The sequence below is a fragment of the Hippoglossus stenolepis genome, chromosome 20 (genome assembly GCF_022539355.2).
Source record: "Hippoglossus stenolepis isolate QCI-W04-F060 chromosome 20, HSTE1.2, whole genome shotgun sequence".
NCBI lineage: Eukaryota > Metazoa > Chordata > Actinopteri > Pleuronectiformes > Pleuronectidae > Hippoglossus > Hippoglossus stenolepis.
The window spans coordinates 11473513-11487252 of NC_061502.1; the positions used below are offsets into that span (position 1 = coordinate 11473513).

Sequence of the window (13740 nt, forward strand, 5' to 3'; positions counted from 1 at the left end):
TAAAATCACCAGGATCATGTTAGAAAAAAATATCTATCAGTGATCAATCATCTTCTTCACTTTAGCAGCAGTATTATTTCCGCCACTAGAGCCCACCGCAGTGCTCCATGATGACGTGACGTCAGTCCCCTTCAAAGCTCTGTGAGTGTGTGATCTCCTCGTCGGGTGCGGTGGCGCGCGCCTGTAATCCAAGCTACCGGGAGTCTGAGGCTGGAGGATCGTTTGAACTCAGGAGCTCTGAGCTGCAGCGGACTATGTCGAGCGGGTGTCCGCACTAAGCTCGGTATCGATATGGTTCTCCCGGGGGAGCCCGGGACCTCCAGGTCGCCTAAGGAGGGGTGCATCGGCCCAGGCCGGACACGGAGCAGGTCAAAGCCCCCGTGCCGCTCAGTAGTGGGATCGCGCCTGTGAATAGACGCTGTAGTGCAGCTTGAGTAATACAACGAGACTCAGTCTTTTTACACTCAGCAACACACACACACACTAACATCACATGTTTACATCACACAACAGCTTCATCTCTGCTGCTTCATCTTCTTGTTCCAACTAAACCTGCACTAACCTGCAGTTCTGATGGTGCTACAGTGCCTCCACCTGGAGGATACCACCTACTACAACAACATCTCTCTACACTTATACTCATGTCAAACTACAACGACACAGATTAAACAGGTTCCCCATAAACACAATTCTCAATTCACCTCTATCAGTGTTTCAGGTATTTAATGCGGCAACACACACACACACAGAGGCCTCCACTAATTATAGTAGATGTTTTTATGATTGATTGACCAATAACTGTTTGCAGCATTTTCATGTTTGACCAGAGTTAACTCCTTCCTGACTATGTGATGTGTAAACAGTTGAACTGATGTGACTGATCTGCAGTCTGCTCCCACAACACTACAATTATAAACTATACTTTCAGAGTTGGATTTTCTGGAAAGTAGTTTATTAATTTAAGCTTGTTTCAAAATGTCCAGTTACATGTCATGTGATTGTTTGACTCGGATTCGTCTGTTTTTGAACTCTGAGGTGTCGAGGGTCAACAAGACAGGAGACAGTACAGTCCCCTGCGGTGCGCAGGTACTGACCACAGTCTCAGAGATGCAGTCCCTCAGATTGACATGCTGTGGTCTCCCTGTGAGGTGGTCAGTCAGTAATCCAGGCTAGCAGGTGTGAGTCCACCCTCATCTTTGTCAGCTTGTCTCTCAGTAGGAGGGGCTGGATTGTATTGAAGGTGCTGGAAAAATAAAAAAAACCTAATCCTTACAGCGCCGCTCCCTTTGTCCATGTAAGAGTAGGCCCTCTCTAGCAGAAAGATAATGGCGTCTTCTACACCCACTTTCTCCTGGTAAGCAAACTGCAGTGGGTCGACTGCGTGGTGGACCTGGGGTCGAAGGAGATCGAGCAAAAGTAGCTCCAAGGTCTTCATAATGTGAGATGTTAGTGCAACTGGTCGGAAGTTATTCAGCTCACTGGGATGTTCCTTATAGCAGCAGGAGGAGCGGCAGGGCTATCAAACTTGTTGAAGAAGTGGTTGAACGGGTTTGCTCTCACAACATCTCCATCTAATGTGCTGCTGTTCTTCTTTTTGCACCCCGTGATGGTTGTCATATCTTCCCAGACCCCCTTCATGTTGTTGTCCTGCAGATTCTTTTCCACTTTTCTCCTGTAAGACGTCTTTACCTCTCTCAGACCTTGAGTTCCCTCTGAATGCACTTCAGCTCTGCCCTGTCTCCATCTTTTTCTTGTTAAGAAGGTCTCTGATGTTACTGGTAATCCAGGGCTTGTTGTTGAGGAAGCAATGCACAGTTTTGGTGGGAACAACAACTTTAATGCAGACGTTCAGGCAATCAGTAATGCAGTGTGTGACCCCCTCTATGTCCTCGCTGTGTGGTTGATGCAGAACACTCCAGTCAGTGGACTCAAAGCAGTCCCTCTTCCTCTGATGTTATAGTTTTTGATTCTCATATTAGTACTTTGTTATTATTTCAGGTTTATGTTGGGTAATGTCTACAGTTAGTTGAAGAACAAATCAACCTCAGCTAAAGAAGGTGATGGAAAATATCCTGGATTTGAACAACTGATCCATAAACATTTATTTTTTTGTTTGTTAATGGTTGTGATTCTTTTCATCTTGAGTGACTTTTAAAGTTTCATCAGTGTTTGATCAGAACAAACAAGATCAATCTGCTCATTTATGATCAGATTGGATCAATAACATGGTGTCTCTTTATCAGTAATCGATCATCTTCCTAACTGCAGCTGCAGTTTTATTTCGCGCCCCGAGAGGCCGCTGCAGTGCTCCGTGATGACGTGACGTCAGTCCCATTCAAATCTCTGAGTGTGTGAGCAGTGTTGCCAACTTGGCGACTTTCTCGCTAAATCTGGCGACTTTCCAAATCCTCTTGGCGAATTTTTTTGTCTAAAGCGACGAGCGACAAATCGAGCGACTTTTTCTGGTGTTATTAGAGACTTTTCTGGTGTTTTGGAGACTCTGACGTGAAAGCACGTATCGTTCTGCAGTTACTGCCCTCAACGAGCAGCGGGTGCTGCCGTGACCCGCTGCAGTCTTTTTACACTCCTCTCTACAGTTATACTTATGTCCTACAGGGGGAGACAAACTATAAATATACAGATTAAACCCTTAAACCGCTTCCTGTTGAGTTAATCATGAACACACTATTCTATTCACCTCAATCGGTGTCAGTGATGATATTGTGTCAGTCTGTCGTCATTGTATGTACTTGTTTGGCACTAACTGCAGTCAGCTATGAGCTCTGTGATCTCTGTAATGTTGACGATACTGTCCTCTGAGTCGTTTACCTGATCACCCACGTGACTCATGTGAACTACTTTTAGTTATTAGAAAGTCTGAGTGAACTGTAAACTTATAACACAAAACAATCAACAATCAAACAAAAATCTGGAGCAGACTGAATAGAGATTGATCAAACTCAGGCATTAGGTTTATCACTTACAAAGTCTTAGGTAATAAAATCTCCTGGATTTTATCAGGAAAATACTACAGTGTTTTGTTTCTTCCATTACAAGTTTTCTGTCCATTGTTGATTTAAAGGAATTTGAAAACACACAGGACCATTGTGATAACTTGACTTCATATGTTCACATACATGACTCAATCTTAGAGGTTGAATGATTATTTCACTGTTGTTGTTTTCTATTAAGGCAAAAATATTCCTCACTGGATTTGCCATACGGTTCTTTGTTGGTCAATCAAATAAAAATATTAGTAAATGTTAGACGGGTGGCTATGTTATAACCAGTGGCTTTTTATGTCTCCTATTCAGTAGTCTAAATCTTATCTTGACAGATTACAGAGTTTTAGAATATTATTATTAATATTATTGCTTATTTCTAAGAAGTAAATATTTCATCTGATAATGCGTTTTTGATTATCATATTAAAACTTTGTTATTATTTCAGGTTTTAGTGTCAATGAAGTTTGTCTGTCTGTGTGTTTATGTGTTCGTGTTGTGTAATGTTCACAGTCAGTTGAAGAACAAATCAACCTCAGTTGATGAATGTGATGGAAAATATCCTGGATTTGAACAACTGATCCATAAACATGTATTTGTATTGTTTTGTTTGTTTGTAGTTGTGACTCTTGTTCACCTTGAGTGACTTTTAAATTTACATCAGTGTTTGATCAGAACAAACAAGATGAATCTGCTGATCTATGATCAGAATGGATCAATAACATGGTGTCTCTTTGTCAGTGATCGATCATCTTCCTAACTACAGCTGCAGTTTTATTTCGCGCCACCAGAGGCCGCAGCAGTGCTCCGTAATGACGTGACGTCAGTCCCCTTCAAAGCTCTGTGAGTGTGTGATCTCCTCGTCGGGTGCGGTGGCGCGCGCCTGTAATCCAAGCTACCGGGAGTCTGAGGCTGGAGGATCGTTTGAGCTCAGGAGCTCTGAGCTGCAGCGGACTATGTCGAGCGGGTGTCCGCACTAAGTTCGGTATCGATATGGTTCTCCCGGGGGAGCCCGGGACCTCCAGGTCGCCTAAGGAGGGGTGCATCGGCCCAGGCCGGACACGGAGCAGGTCAAAGCCCCCGTGCCGCTCAGTAGTGGGATCGCGCCTGTGAATAGACGCTGTAGTGCAGCTTGAGTAATACAACGAGACTCAGTCTTTTTACACTCAGCAACACACACTAACATCACATGTGTACATCAGCTTCTTCTCTGCTGCTTCATCTTCTTGTTCCAACTAAACCTGCACTAACCTGCAGTTCTGCTGCTGCTACAGCGCCTCCACCTGAAGGACACCACCTACTACAACCACTCTACACTTATACTCATGTCCTGAAAGAAACTTTTATTTGTGATTTGATAATAATGTTTAATTTGATTCAATGTGGCCAAGTTACAACCTGTTGTCATCATTTGTTCATCGCCGATATACAAGGAGTTGTGTGTGTTTATGTCCATTCAAATAATAAACCAGTGCTAGAGACCAGTATAGATGTTTAACATGTAAGGTTCCCATCACTCACTGTCACTTCCTCCCTTGTTTAACTTTCATACACTGATGGTGTGCTCATCCACGCCGTCATCCTTGGATTAGAGATGTGATCGTTTTAATCAGACTTACTGAATCCTGTGTCAATTACAATAGCTGATGGAATTAAAATCTTGATCCATGATTGTCTTTCCATCACGATCTAGAATTATGGACTGAAAAAATTATTGTTTGTGGACCAAATTCATACATATCTAAATTAATATAAAGATTTTGGAATGAGTTCAGTGGCTTCAAGGTCTGTTATGTTTAAGTAACTTCAAACAAAGAACAATTCAAGACCACTTAACTTAAAGAGTTTAATACGACTATTTTGCAAGGAGGGAAATTCACAGGAGGCCACACTTGCTATTTACAGGATATATTTACAGCTGACATTTTCAGTCAATCAGATACTATGCCTATAGCATCTAACGATTATTATTTCAGCTCCAAGACAAATATCCAGATATTGGTCAAGAATAAGTTTAAAAAGTCATCCAATAGTTCAGTTGTATATAAGATCATATCAACATAATACTGTTTATGATGCAAAAACAAAAGTCAGCTTCTTACTGGACTTTACACGTCTGCCATGACTCATTAATGGCCTTTGTTTTGAGGTGAAATTCACGATACATGTGTCACTGTTGGTGTTTGTACGAGCATCAGCTTCGACAGAATTATTCACTGTCCCTCATTAATTTATTGGAAAACTCCCACTTTCATTTCCAAGAGAGAGGCCAAGAGAGAAGCCCTCACTGTTTTCTATCTAAACAAATGAGACTTCAAGGGTTTTTCCAAGTAAACGACGCCTGAAGACGAAGCCTGACAGCAATAAAATTGATTAAAGATCAGTTAGCGATTGTCACCTTTACTGAATGTTCTTCAGGATGTACGTTTGATCTGTATTTTCTTTGATAACACACTATCAAGCCTGTCACTGCTACTGAGAGATGAGTTTATCCCCAGAATTAAAGTGATGAAGAGAGTTAAAAAGCTGATATGATGGAATAGATCCCAAACATGGCAGTATTTTACTGAAATAAACAACATGACAGACAAATAAAACAAAATATATTTACACATCTTTGAAATCATTGCAGCATTTGATAGACTTTATGGATCAATAAGGATAGAAATCAAGCATCTGAGCACCCCACTGCCTCGAAGTCACTTAAACGTACAGTATGTAACTTTGGACAATAGGGGTCTCTCAAGCCCGAGTTCGATGACGTTGTGAAGCAGCGTGGGATCATGGGAGTCGTTGTTTTCACAACTACTGCCGATGAAAATCTACCTGACACAGCGCGAGGTGAAAATCATGGATGAGGTGATGTATAAAAGTTTTATTCAGGTTACCCAGCGAATAATAATAATAATAATAATAAGAAGAAGAAATAATAGTAAACTATACAAACAGTTAAACAAAGGTTCAGCCAAAAGGTGAACTGGCTAACAGTCTGTTTTGTCATCGTCATAAGTCGTTTGCCCCAGAACTTACAGTGGAGACGGACAAAGCCACGGCTAAAGTTGATATGATGCAATTCACAGGCAAACAAAATTAAACGTCCCTTTTACTTGAATAAAATTCGGTTTGTACATTGTTGGAAACATTTTGAATAATGCATGTACACAAGTCAACCAAATATATTACATATGTCTAGTTGTTTTTAATCATTTTAATAAAGAACTGTTACATATTATATCTTTCAGGTTTAGAAAACTCGAAACAAACTGGGACACATTAAGTCAAAGCCTAACTTGTTTTTTTGTTTCCTGCAGCTCTATTTTTGTCCTCTATTGTGTCTGCGCCCTGGTTAAAGCAGAATTTGACTAATCAGCTTTGCTCTTCATTCTGTCTTTTTTCTTTTTACAGACTCAACTCTTTTGGATGGCATTAAATGCCAAGTATTAGAAATGTCTGCCCTTGCCCAAGTGCTTCAAAATGCCTGTGATGGTAGAAAGAACATGTTTTTGTGTGGGAGGACTGTTCTGCCAAGCAAAGCTGTTTTGGTCCTGATTCTTTTTCTTTTTTTTTCTCACAAGAAAATCGAGTTCTTGCACCACCAAATGCCACCTCGTGATGGGGGCAAACAAGAATATCATACACGAGTAAAGGGCAGAGCAGCTTTAGAGTCGATTTTGAAATGGATTTCTTGGATTTTGAAGTATCAGTATCAAACCCACAACAAAAACTCCTTGTACATTTCTCTCCTACACAACTGTGTATATTCAGTGAATATTTAACGTCCTCAAACTGTACATTTTCTGCAAGTTTCCCCATGATTCAAGAGAGTCATTTACTGTAGAGTGAAAGTCAATGACGGACCTCTACAGGTGGGCTTTTGGGGAGCCCCTTGAGCATTTCCTCAGGCCTGCCTCACCTTTTGCAGCTGCTATGTTACAAGCAAGGGAGCGTGGGGCACTTCTGGAAATTACCATGAAACGTGTTAAAAAGTTCACAACGCAGTCGTCCGTGTGGAAGGCAGGGATGCACCGTCTCTGGAGGATTTAGTCGAAACATGACATCACATGTGGCTGCTCAAAAAGAGGAAGAGGGGATGCCCGCGATGCCCGTCAAACACACAGGTTTATGCAGATATCTGCATTGACTTCCATTCATTGAATTCAGCCTCACCAAAACGTGATCCTTGAACTTAACCCTTGACCAATTCATGCCAAACCTTAACCTAACCATAGTTCATACCTTAGCCCAACCTTAACCAGGACATCTGATATTAAGTTTTGCCTTCGAATCAAAAGAGGCTATGTCCTCACTTTCTCACAAGGATGTAAGTACACACACACAAACACACAAGGTCAAGAGAAGAGGACACACTGGATGGCGGTGGGGCACATTGATGTTGACGACAAAGACGAACACACACACACACACACACACACACACACACACACACAAAGATACAGAAGTTAAGTCTTGCCTTAGTTTTACCGTTGATTTTAAGAAAGCCATGTCCCCCCTTTGTTAGGTCATACATTGGTCCTCACAAATATACATAAGCAAAGGTACACACACGTATACGTTAAAAAGGCATTACAACACAGTATATATCTTGATTTACAGAAACGTAATTTCCGCTGTTTCTCGTTCTTCTTCAATGGATGGGAACTTATAACTTTCTTTGCGCCAGTGATATCCACCCGTATTGATTTGTGTCGTTACTTAAAGCCTCAATATGTTATTTTTGTGGAGTTTACACAATTTCATTATGCATGCTTTAACTTTCCACCAACCATGTGACTTCCAGTCTAATGCAACTTACCCAGATTATTACCAGAAACCACATCAGATATAGCTAATGGGGCAGACAGCTAGTCTCACAGTGTATGTGTGTGTCATCAGAGAGAGAGAGAGAGAGAGAGAGAGAGAGAGAGAGAGAGAGAGAGAGAGAGAGAGAGAGAGAGAGAGAGAGAGTAAAGAGGAGGAGTAATAGAAAGGGAAAAGAAAAGAGGGAAGAAGGAGTGTCATTTCTCATAGGTGGTAAACTTAAAGTTCTTCTCAGCAACTTGTGCTGCTACACAGACTCTCTCTCTCTCTCTCTCTCTCTGTCTCTCTCACGCTCTCTCTCTCTCTCTTACACACACACAAACCACACACACTCAAAAACACAAAGCAGAAGTGGACAGAGTCACACAGTTTCAGTCGCTGCGGTCGGCTATGGCTCACGGCTCTGACAGCAATGACACAACTTACAAGTCCCCTTCACCTGGAAGCAGACCGGTAAGAGAGCTTTTCAAATTTACTTTGTGACTTGGTTGCCTCCTATTTTCACTAACACGTGTGTTTATGTCATACAGTTAATGCTTTGTAAACAACGTTTTATTTAAAATTTCGAACAAATCCTGTGAATTAAACATCTAAATCTTCGATTGGACGCAGTTGATTTCCTGTGTATTTGCTGGGCAGCAACACGACCTATCAAAGAGACACTAGCTCATGTCCTCGCTGGCTCATTTCACAGCTTCTCTGGGTGTTTCACATGCACACATGGGCTGGAGGCATGACTCGCCTCAAGTGTAGGCTTTTGTGAATCGCAGAATTCATCACTGGTCTAAGTAGGAGGATTCCTTTGTCTTTGCACGTTCCTCACTCTGTGACTGATGTGAGAGCTGTCAGGAACAGGCAGTGTGTCATGTATGTTTTCTGTGCATGTGAGGCACTACCCATCATCCTGAGGGCTGTGCAGATTCACACGTGCCTGTCTCCAGCACGCTGTTACTCATCTTCTTGCTTAAGAGCATTCTGGAAATAAAACCATGAAAAGCTATTTTTCGATAGAGCAAAGTCCCAGCAGCATCAGTTGTTTTTTAAATTTGCAGCAATGCATTGGCGGCTCAGAACACGGCAGATTATTGGCGGATAAATGATGTGCAAGTGACTCAGAGTTTTTCGCGTGGATTAGTTATTACGATACCAAGAAGATCGATGGTTCAGGACCTGAAACAGGGTGAGCGTTACACCTAACTGATGACTCAGGGCACTCCCTGTCCCAGCCCTTCACATTAGGTGCATGTAAAACACAGCATCTGTCAAACTGTCATTACACTAAAGCTGTCACCCCCACTCACTTGACTGTCTGATGCTACTGCACACACGTTAACTGTCAGCGCTTGTGTTTCGTCAGAACTCCTCAGACGACGTGAAGAAGGTGATGCGGAGGGAGAAGAACAGGATCGCTGCTCAGAAGAGCAGGATGAGGCAAACTCAGAAAGCCGACAGCCTACATCTGGTGAGGAGAGACGCACACTCACTCACACTAACACCCCGAAACAGTTTCACACTGACCTCTACTTCTCAAAGAATTAGTCAGAGAGACAAAAGCCAGGACGGCAGTGAGATCACGTGAGATTAAATGTAAAAACACAGTTTCTTAATAAAGTACTGCCCAGTGTTTTGAATTATAAATAAGGCTTCTGTGCTTTGAGGATTATTCTGGGCACAATCTAAATTTATAGCATTAAAAGCTTTTATTCTGCAGGCATTTTAATCTAATTCAAGTAACGAATCATATTATTTATATAAACATGCAATTTTCAATTTTGTATCGCGGCAAATCACAACATACATTATCTCAAGGCACTTTACATAGAACTATCAAGACCTTACGAAATCACAGAGAAACCCAATGGTTCCCACAACGAGGTGGGAACGAGTTTTTGTGTATAATGTTGAGGTAAACAATGATGTTAGTGCAGCATGAAGGTCACGCCAAATCAGTTTCCAACCCATCTCCACGATATATGGACCTAAACAAACAGTGCTCTGTGCTTTTAAGCATCCAGGAATGGATTTGTACTATATTTACAAAATTCTATACCTGACCATGTGGCGATGTGTCACGGCTTCTGTCAGGCCCGCACACTTGGACGCTGCTCTGCGTGTTTGCAGAAGCCTCGGGAATAAATTAGCACGTGTGGGCAGTCGCTCCCTGTTGCAGCAGCGTCCAGCACCAGAGAGGGTGTACAGTTCTGCTGATTCTGATGACAGGAGCGTGTTCGGGGGTAGCCGCTTTGTTTCGTCACCCCTCGTCTGTTGTTTCAGCTTGTACTTGCTGGACTTGGGACGAGATGAAACTTCAAAAAGAGTATTTTGTCTGCTCTACCTCCAACCGTATGGATGTGCAGGTGTCTCTCAACGCTGCACACTTTCATTCCAAATCTCCAGTTATCTAACCTTTGCAGCAGGTCTATGAACTCAACATTTTCTCTGGCAATTATAATTTTTTTTTAGAAATACTTCTTATTTTATAGTTTACCTGTGCCTGCTGTGAATATCAGCCCATATTGCAACACTCTGACCACACATTAACCCGCTTTGTGACTTCCTCGTTGAAGGAAACATGATTTGTGCTTGTGTCTCCATGATGCTTTTAGAGCAGCGGTTTCTCTGAACTTTATCAGATGAACTGACACGATTTAAGAAAAGCCAAACTGTCTCTACCTTTAGTCCAACTGATTTGAATATCTGAGAATATTTCCCCTGAAGAACGCTTCGTGTATATTACCGATCTCTTTAACCCTGGTGGCAGTCGCTGAGAAAAAACGGGGGACCGCATATCACATTCTGTGGTTTGTTTCATCGTCTCTCTCTAGATAAACAGGAAAGTTTCCCTCTTTGTGACACAGTGGCCTATTTCCTGTTTCTTCAGTAGTATTTTCTTCTCTACTGTGTAAATGAGCTTGAAATTTGGTGTCGTGGGCAGTAGAGTAGAAAGAGGTAGTCACTTCTTGTAAAGCGCTGATAGCAGTGGGCTGTGTTTGGCCAAGTGACGCAGGAACAGGGGTTTGCCCAAAGGTTCTGTGACAGTAAGGACCTACAGCTCGGTATTATGATCTCTTGCCCACGATGTGATGACCTTTATATTAACCGAGTGGAAGATTTTCCCCTTGTTCTTCCCACACACCCACACACACACACACACACACAAAAGCTTTTATCAACTAGTGACGTGCAGTGTGCTCTAGTTTGTTATCTCAAAGTAGATGATCAGTAAGAAAGCTTGATTCAGAAATTGTACTTACATCATCCAAAATGTTTGTTTTTAGAATTGCTGCTTTGAGGTGCACATGGTTGATCATTTAAAGTTTATGGTTGAGTCCATGTTCATACTTTCATGTCAAAGAAGAATTTTCTTTTACTAATTAGCAACATCATTTTCACACTTCAGCTTCCTAAAATTCTTTTTTTGGTGCTTTAACTAACTTCCACCTTTGGTTTTCATTTATTTCATTATGTGAAGAAACATGAGATCAATATAAAAGTTAAATATATTAAAGCAACACTATGTTACTTTGACTGAGCAACAGCGCCCTCTGCAGCCAAACACAGTGATTAATTCTGTGTCCAAGCCATTAAGCTGTGACTGCATGGTCGCGAACTGAAATACAATTGAATTATAGATTTTACCCATAATCCCCCGCTTCCTGAACCAGAAGAACTGCCGCTTTAACAAATTGTGAAACATGAAAAATACCTGTATGGAAACAGGATCTAATGCTAAAGAGATCTGTTCTTTCATTGACAAGAGATTAGCAGCATCATATCATCTGATCTGACAATTCTTATCACCCTGTGTGTCTCAAGGAGAGCGAGAACCTGGAGAAGGAGAATGCCGCCCTGAGGAAGGAGGTGAAGCAGCTGACCGAGGAGGCCAAGTACCTGTCGTCTGTTCTGAGCAGCCACGAGCCTTTGTGCACCGGCCTGGCCCCTCAGACCCCGGACCTCCTCTACCCTCCTCACCACAGCAGCTACCACCAACCGCACATCGCCGTACCACACTACTAGCACTGACCCCCCCCCCCAAACTGCCCTGTGAGACAAGCCAGCATACAGACGACTGACCTCAAAGGAGAGAGACTGAGAAAAGACGTGTCTCTAGATGCTAACCATTGTTCAAAACTGAGGAAGGAGTAACGTGACAGGCTGATGAGTCTGCCAAACAATAACAGTATTCAACCCAAACTGTAACATGCAGTATTCAAAACTATTTATTTTGCTTCTACACGTTATTCTGCTTTTCTCTGACTGATATCTGTGATCTGTGACCTTAAATGACTTGATCGCGAGAATTATCAGCCAGTATATGTTTACATTGGAGCAAAATTACCAACTTACTGAAAGTTCAGGTGACTTAGTCAATACGTTGTTTTTTGTAAAGTGCTTGTTTATAAGCATAAGTTATAGAAGACCTTTGTCATCCTGCCATGTTTAGATTTCCATGTGTTATTGTGTGTTTTTGTGTGTAAATGCAGATGCTCAGGAGCTTTTCTCGACAGATTTGATTGTGGACAAAGAGAATGTAACATGTACGATCCTATAAATAGGCTTAGATGCACCAAAAAGAAAAAAAGAAATAACTGGCTGTGAAGAACGGGCATTTAACGGGTCTTGACCTGTGTACTTTTGTGAGGAGACCCAGCAGAGATATTTATTAAATGTGATGCCTTTTGGATGATCTTTTCTGACACTGTATTTTCATGAAACGCAAAAAAGAAAATAGTGTGTGCATCTGTTTGGAAATATATATGTAAAAAAAATCCCACAAGTAGCTCTTTGGTGCAGGAGAGATCAATTTTAATGTTTAAAAAAAAGGGAAATAAACCAATGCAATCTTGCTTTAAAGGTTCAGTGTGTAGAATTTAATGACATCTACTGGTGAAGTTGCATGTTGCAGTTGAACACCCCTCATCTCACCCTGCCCTTCCAAACATGAAAGAGAACCTGTGGCAGCCTTCCGTTGTCATAAAAACTCAAAAGGTGTTTAGTTTGTCCAGTTTGGACGGCTGCAAAAAACATGGTGGCCTCCGTAGAGAGGACCCGCTCCTATAAATATAAAGTATTTAAATATAAATCCCCCTTCTTGGGCAAAAAAACTACAACAATTTGTACAATTTAGATGAAACACACTATTGAAAACATCACAAGGATTATTTTATATTCAGTTTCTGCCAATACATCCTACGTCACCTAAATCTTACACTCTGAACCTTTGAAACATTTTAAAAACCTTTATTTACGGTGGCTCTGGGAGCTCGACGTGCTACAATGTAAGAAAACACATGCAAATGGTGAAAAAACTAAGAATCCTCTAAGAATTTCTCCCATGGAAACACTTCTGTTGTGTTGTGAGTATTTGCAGTATACTATTTATTTTCTATTTGCCACGCATGTGTTATCGAATTGATGACATTTGCATGTGTTATCTTAAGTTGCAGAGTGTTCAGTTCCCAGTGCAACAATATTTATAAGAATGGCTAAGGCATGGAAAAGATAAAAATAGGGGAAAAAAGCACCTACAAGTTCCGGCACCCTGGCCTTCATCAGGGTGACGAAACGGAAGTAAAGGAAGGACGAGGCCTGGGAGGTATAGGCTCCTCATCACGACAGACAGAGCAGGTGACTGAAATGAGAGGAAATGGCCACAATTAGAAAGCATGTACACTCCAGAAAAAATACAAAATTCAAACATATACAACATATCTAAAAGACATGAACACATTTATCCTCATAAATCAAGTTATAAAACAAACCAAATTATAATATAGGCAAATTCTGCATGTCTTTATTGAGACCATGATGAAAAGTTTATTGTTGCACGGTCCTCCTCCGAGAACTAGAGTGACTAAACCTCAGCAGCAATAACCTTCAAAGAAAAGCCCGTCTGGGTATTTGACATTAAAACTCCTGA

The 13740-nt window shown here is 41.5% G+C and overlaps 1 protein-coding gene across 1 annotated transcript; it reads left to right on the forward strand.

Moving 5' to 3' along the window:
• The first annotated feature begins 8017 nt into the window (after window positions 1-8017).
• batf (basic leucine zipper transcription factor, ATF-like) lies at window positions 8018-12678 on the forward strand. The gene is made up of 3 exons (XM_035144186.2): window positions 8018-8273; window positions 9178-9282; window positions 11637-12678. The coding sequence occupies exons 1-3, from the start codon at window positions 8211-8213 to the stop codon at window positions 11835-11837; spliced, it is 369 nt and encodes a 122-aa protein (XP_035000077.1). The 5' UTR covers window positions 8018-8210; the 3' UTR covers window positions 11838-12678.
• Window positions 12679-13740: the final 1062 nt, after the last annotated feature.

Excerpts from the sequence above, each read along its gene's own strand:
- batf (XM_035144186.2), top strand. The coding sequence starts at position 8,211 with ATGGCTCACGGCTCTGACAGCAATGACACAACTTACAAGTCCCCTTCA. Across the intron at positions 8,274-9,177 it reads CTTCACCTGGAAGCAGACCG|AACTCCTCAGACGACGTGAA; the intron begins GTAAGAGAGCTT and ends GTGTTTCGTCAG. Across the intron at positions 9,283-11,636 it reads AAGCCGACAGCCTACATCTG|GAGAGCGAGAACCTGGAGAA; the intron begins GTGAGGAGAGAC and ends GTGTGTCTCAAG.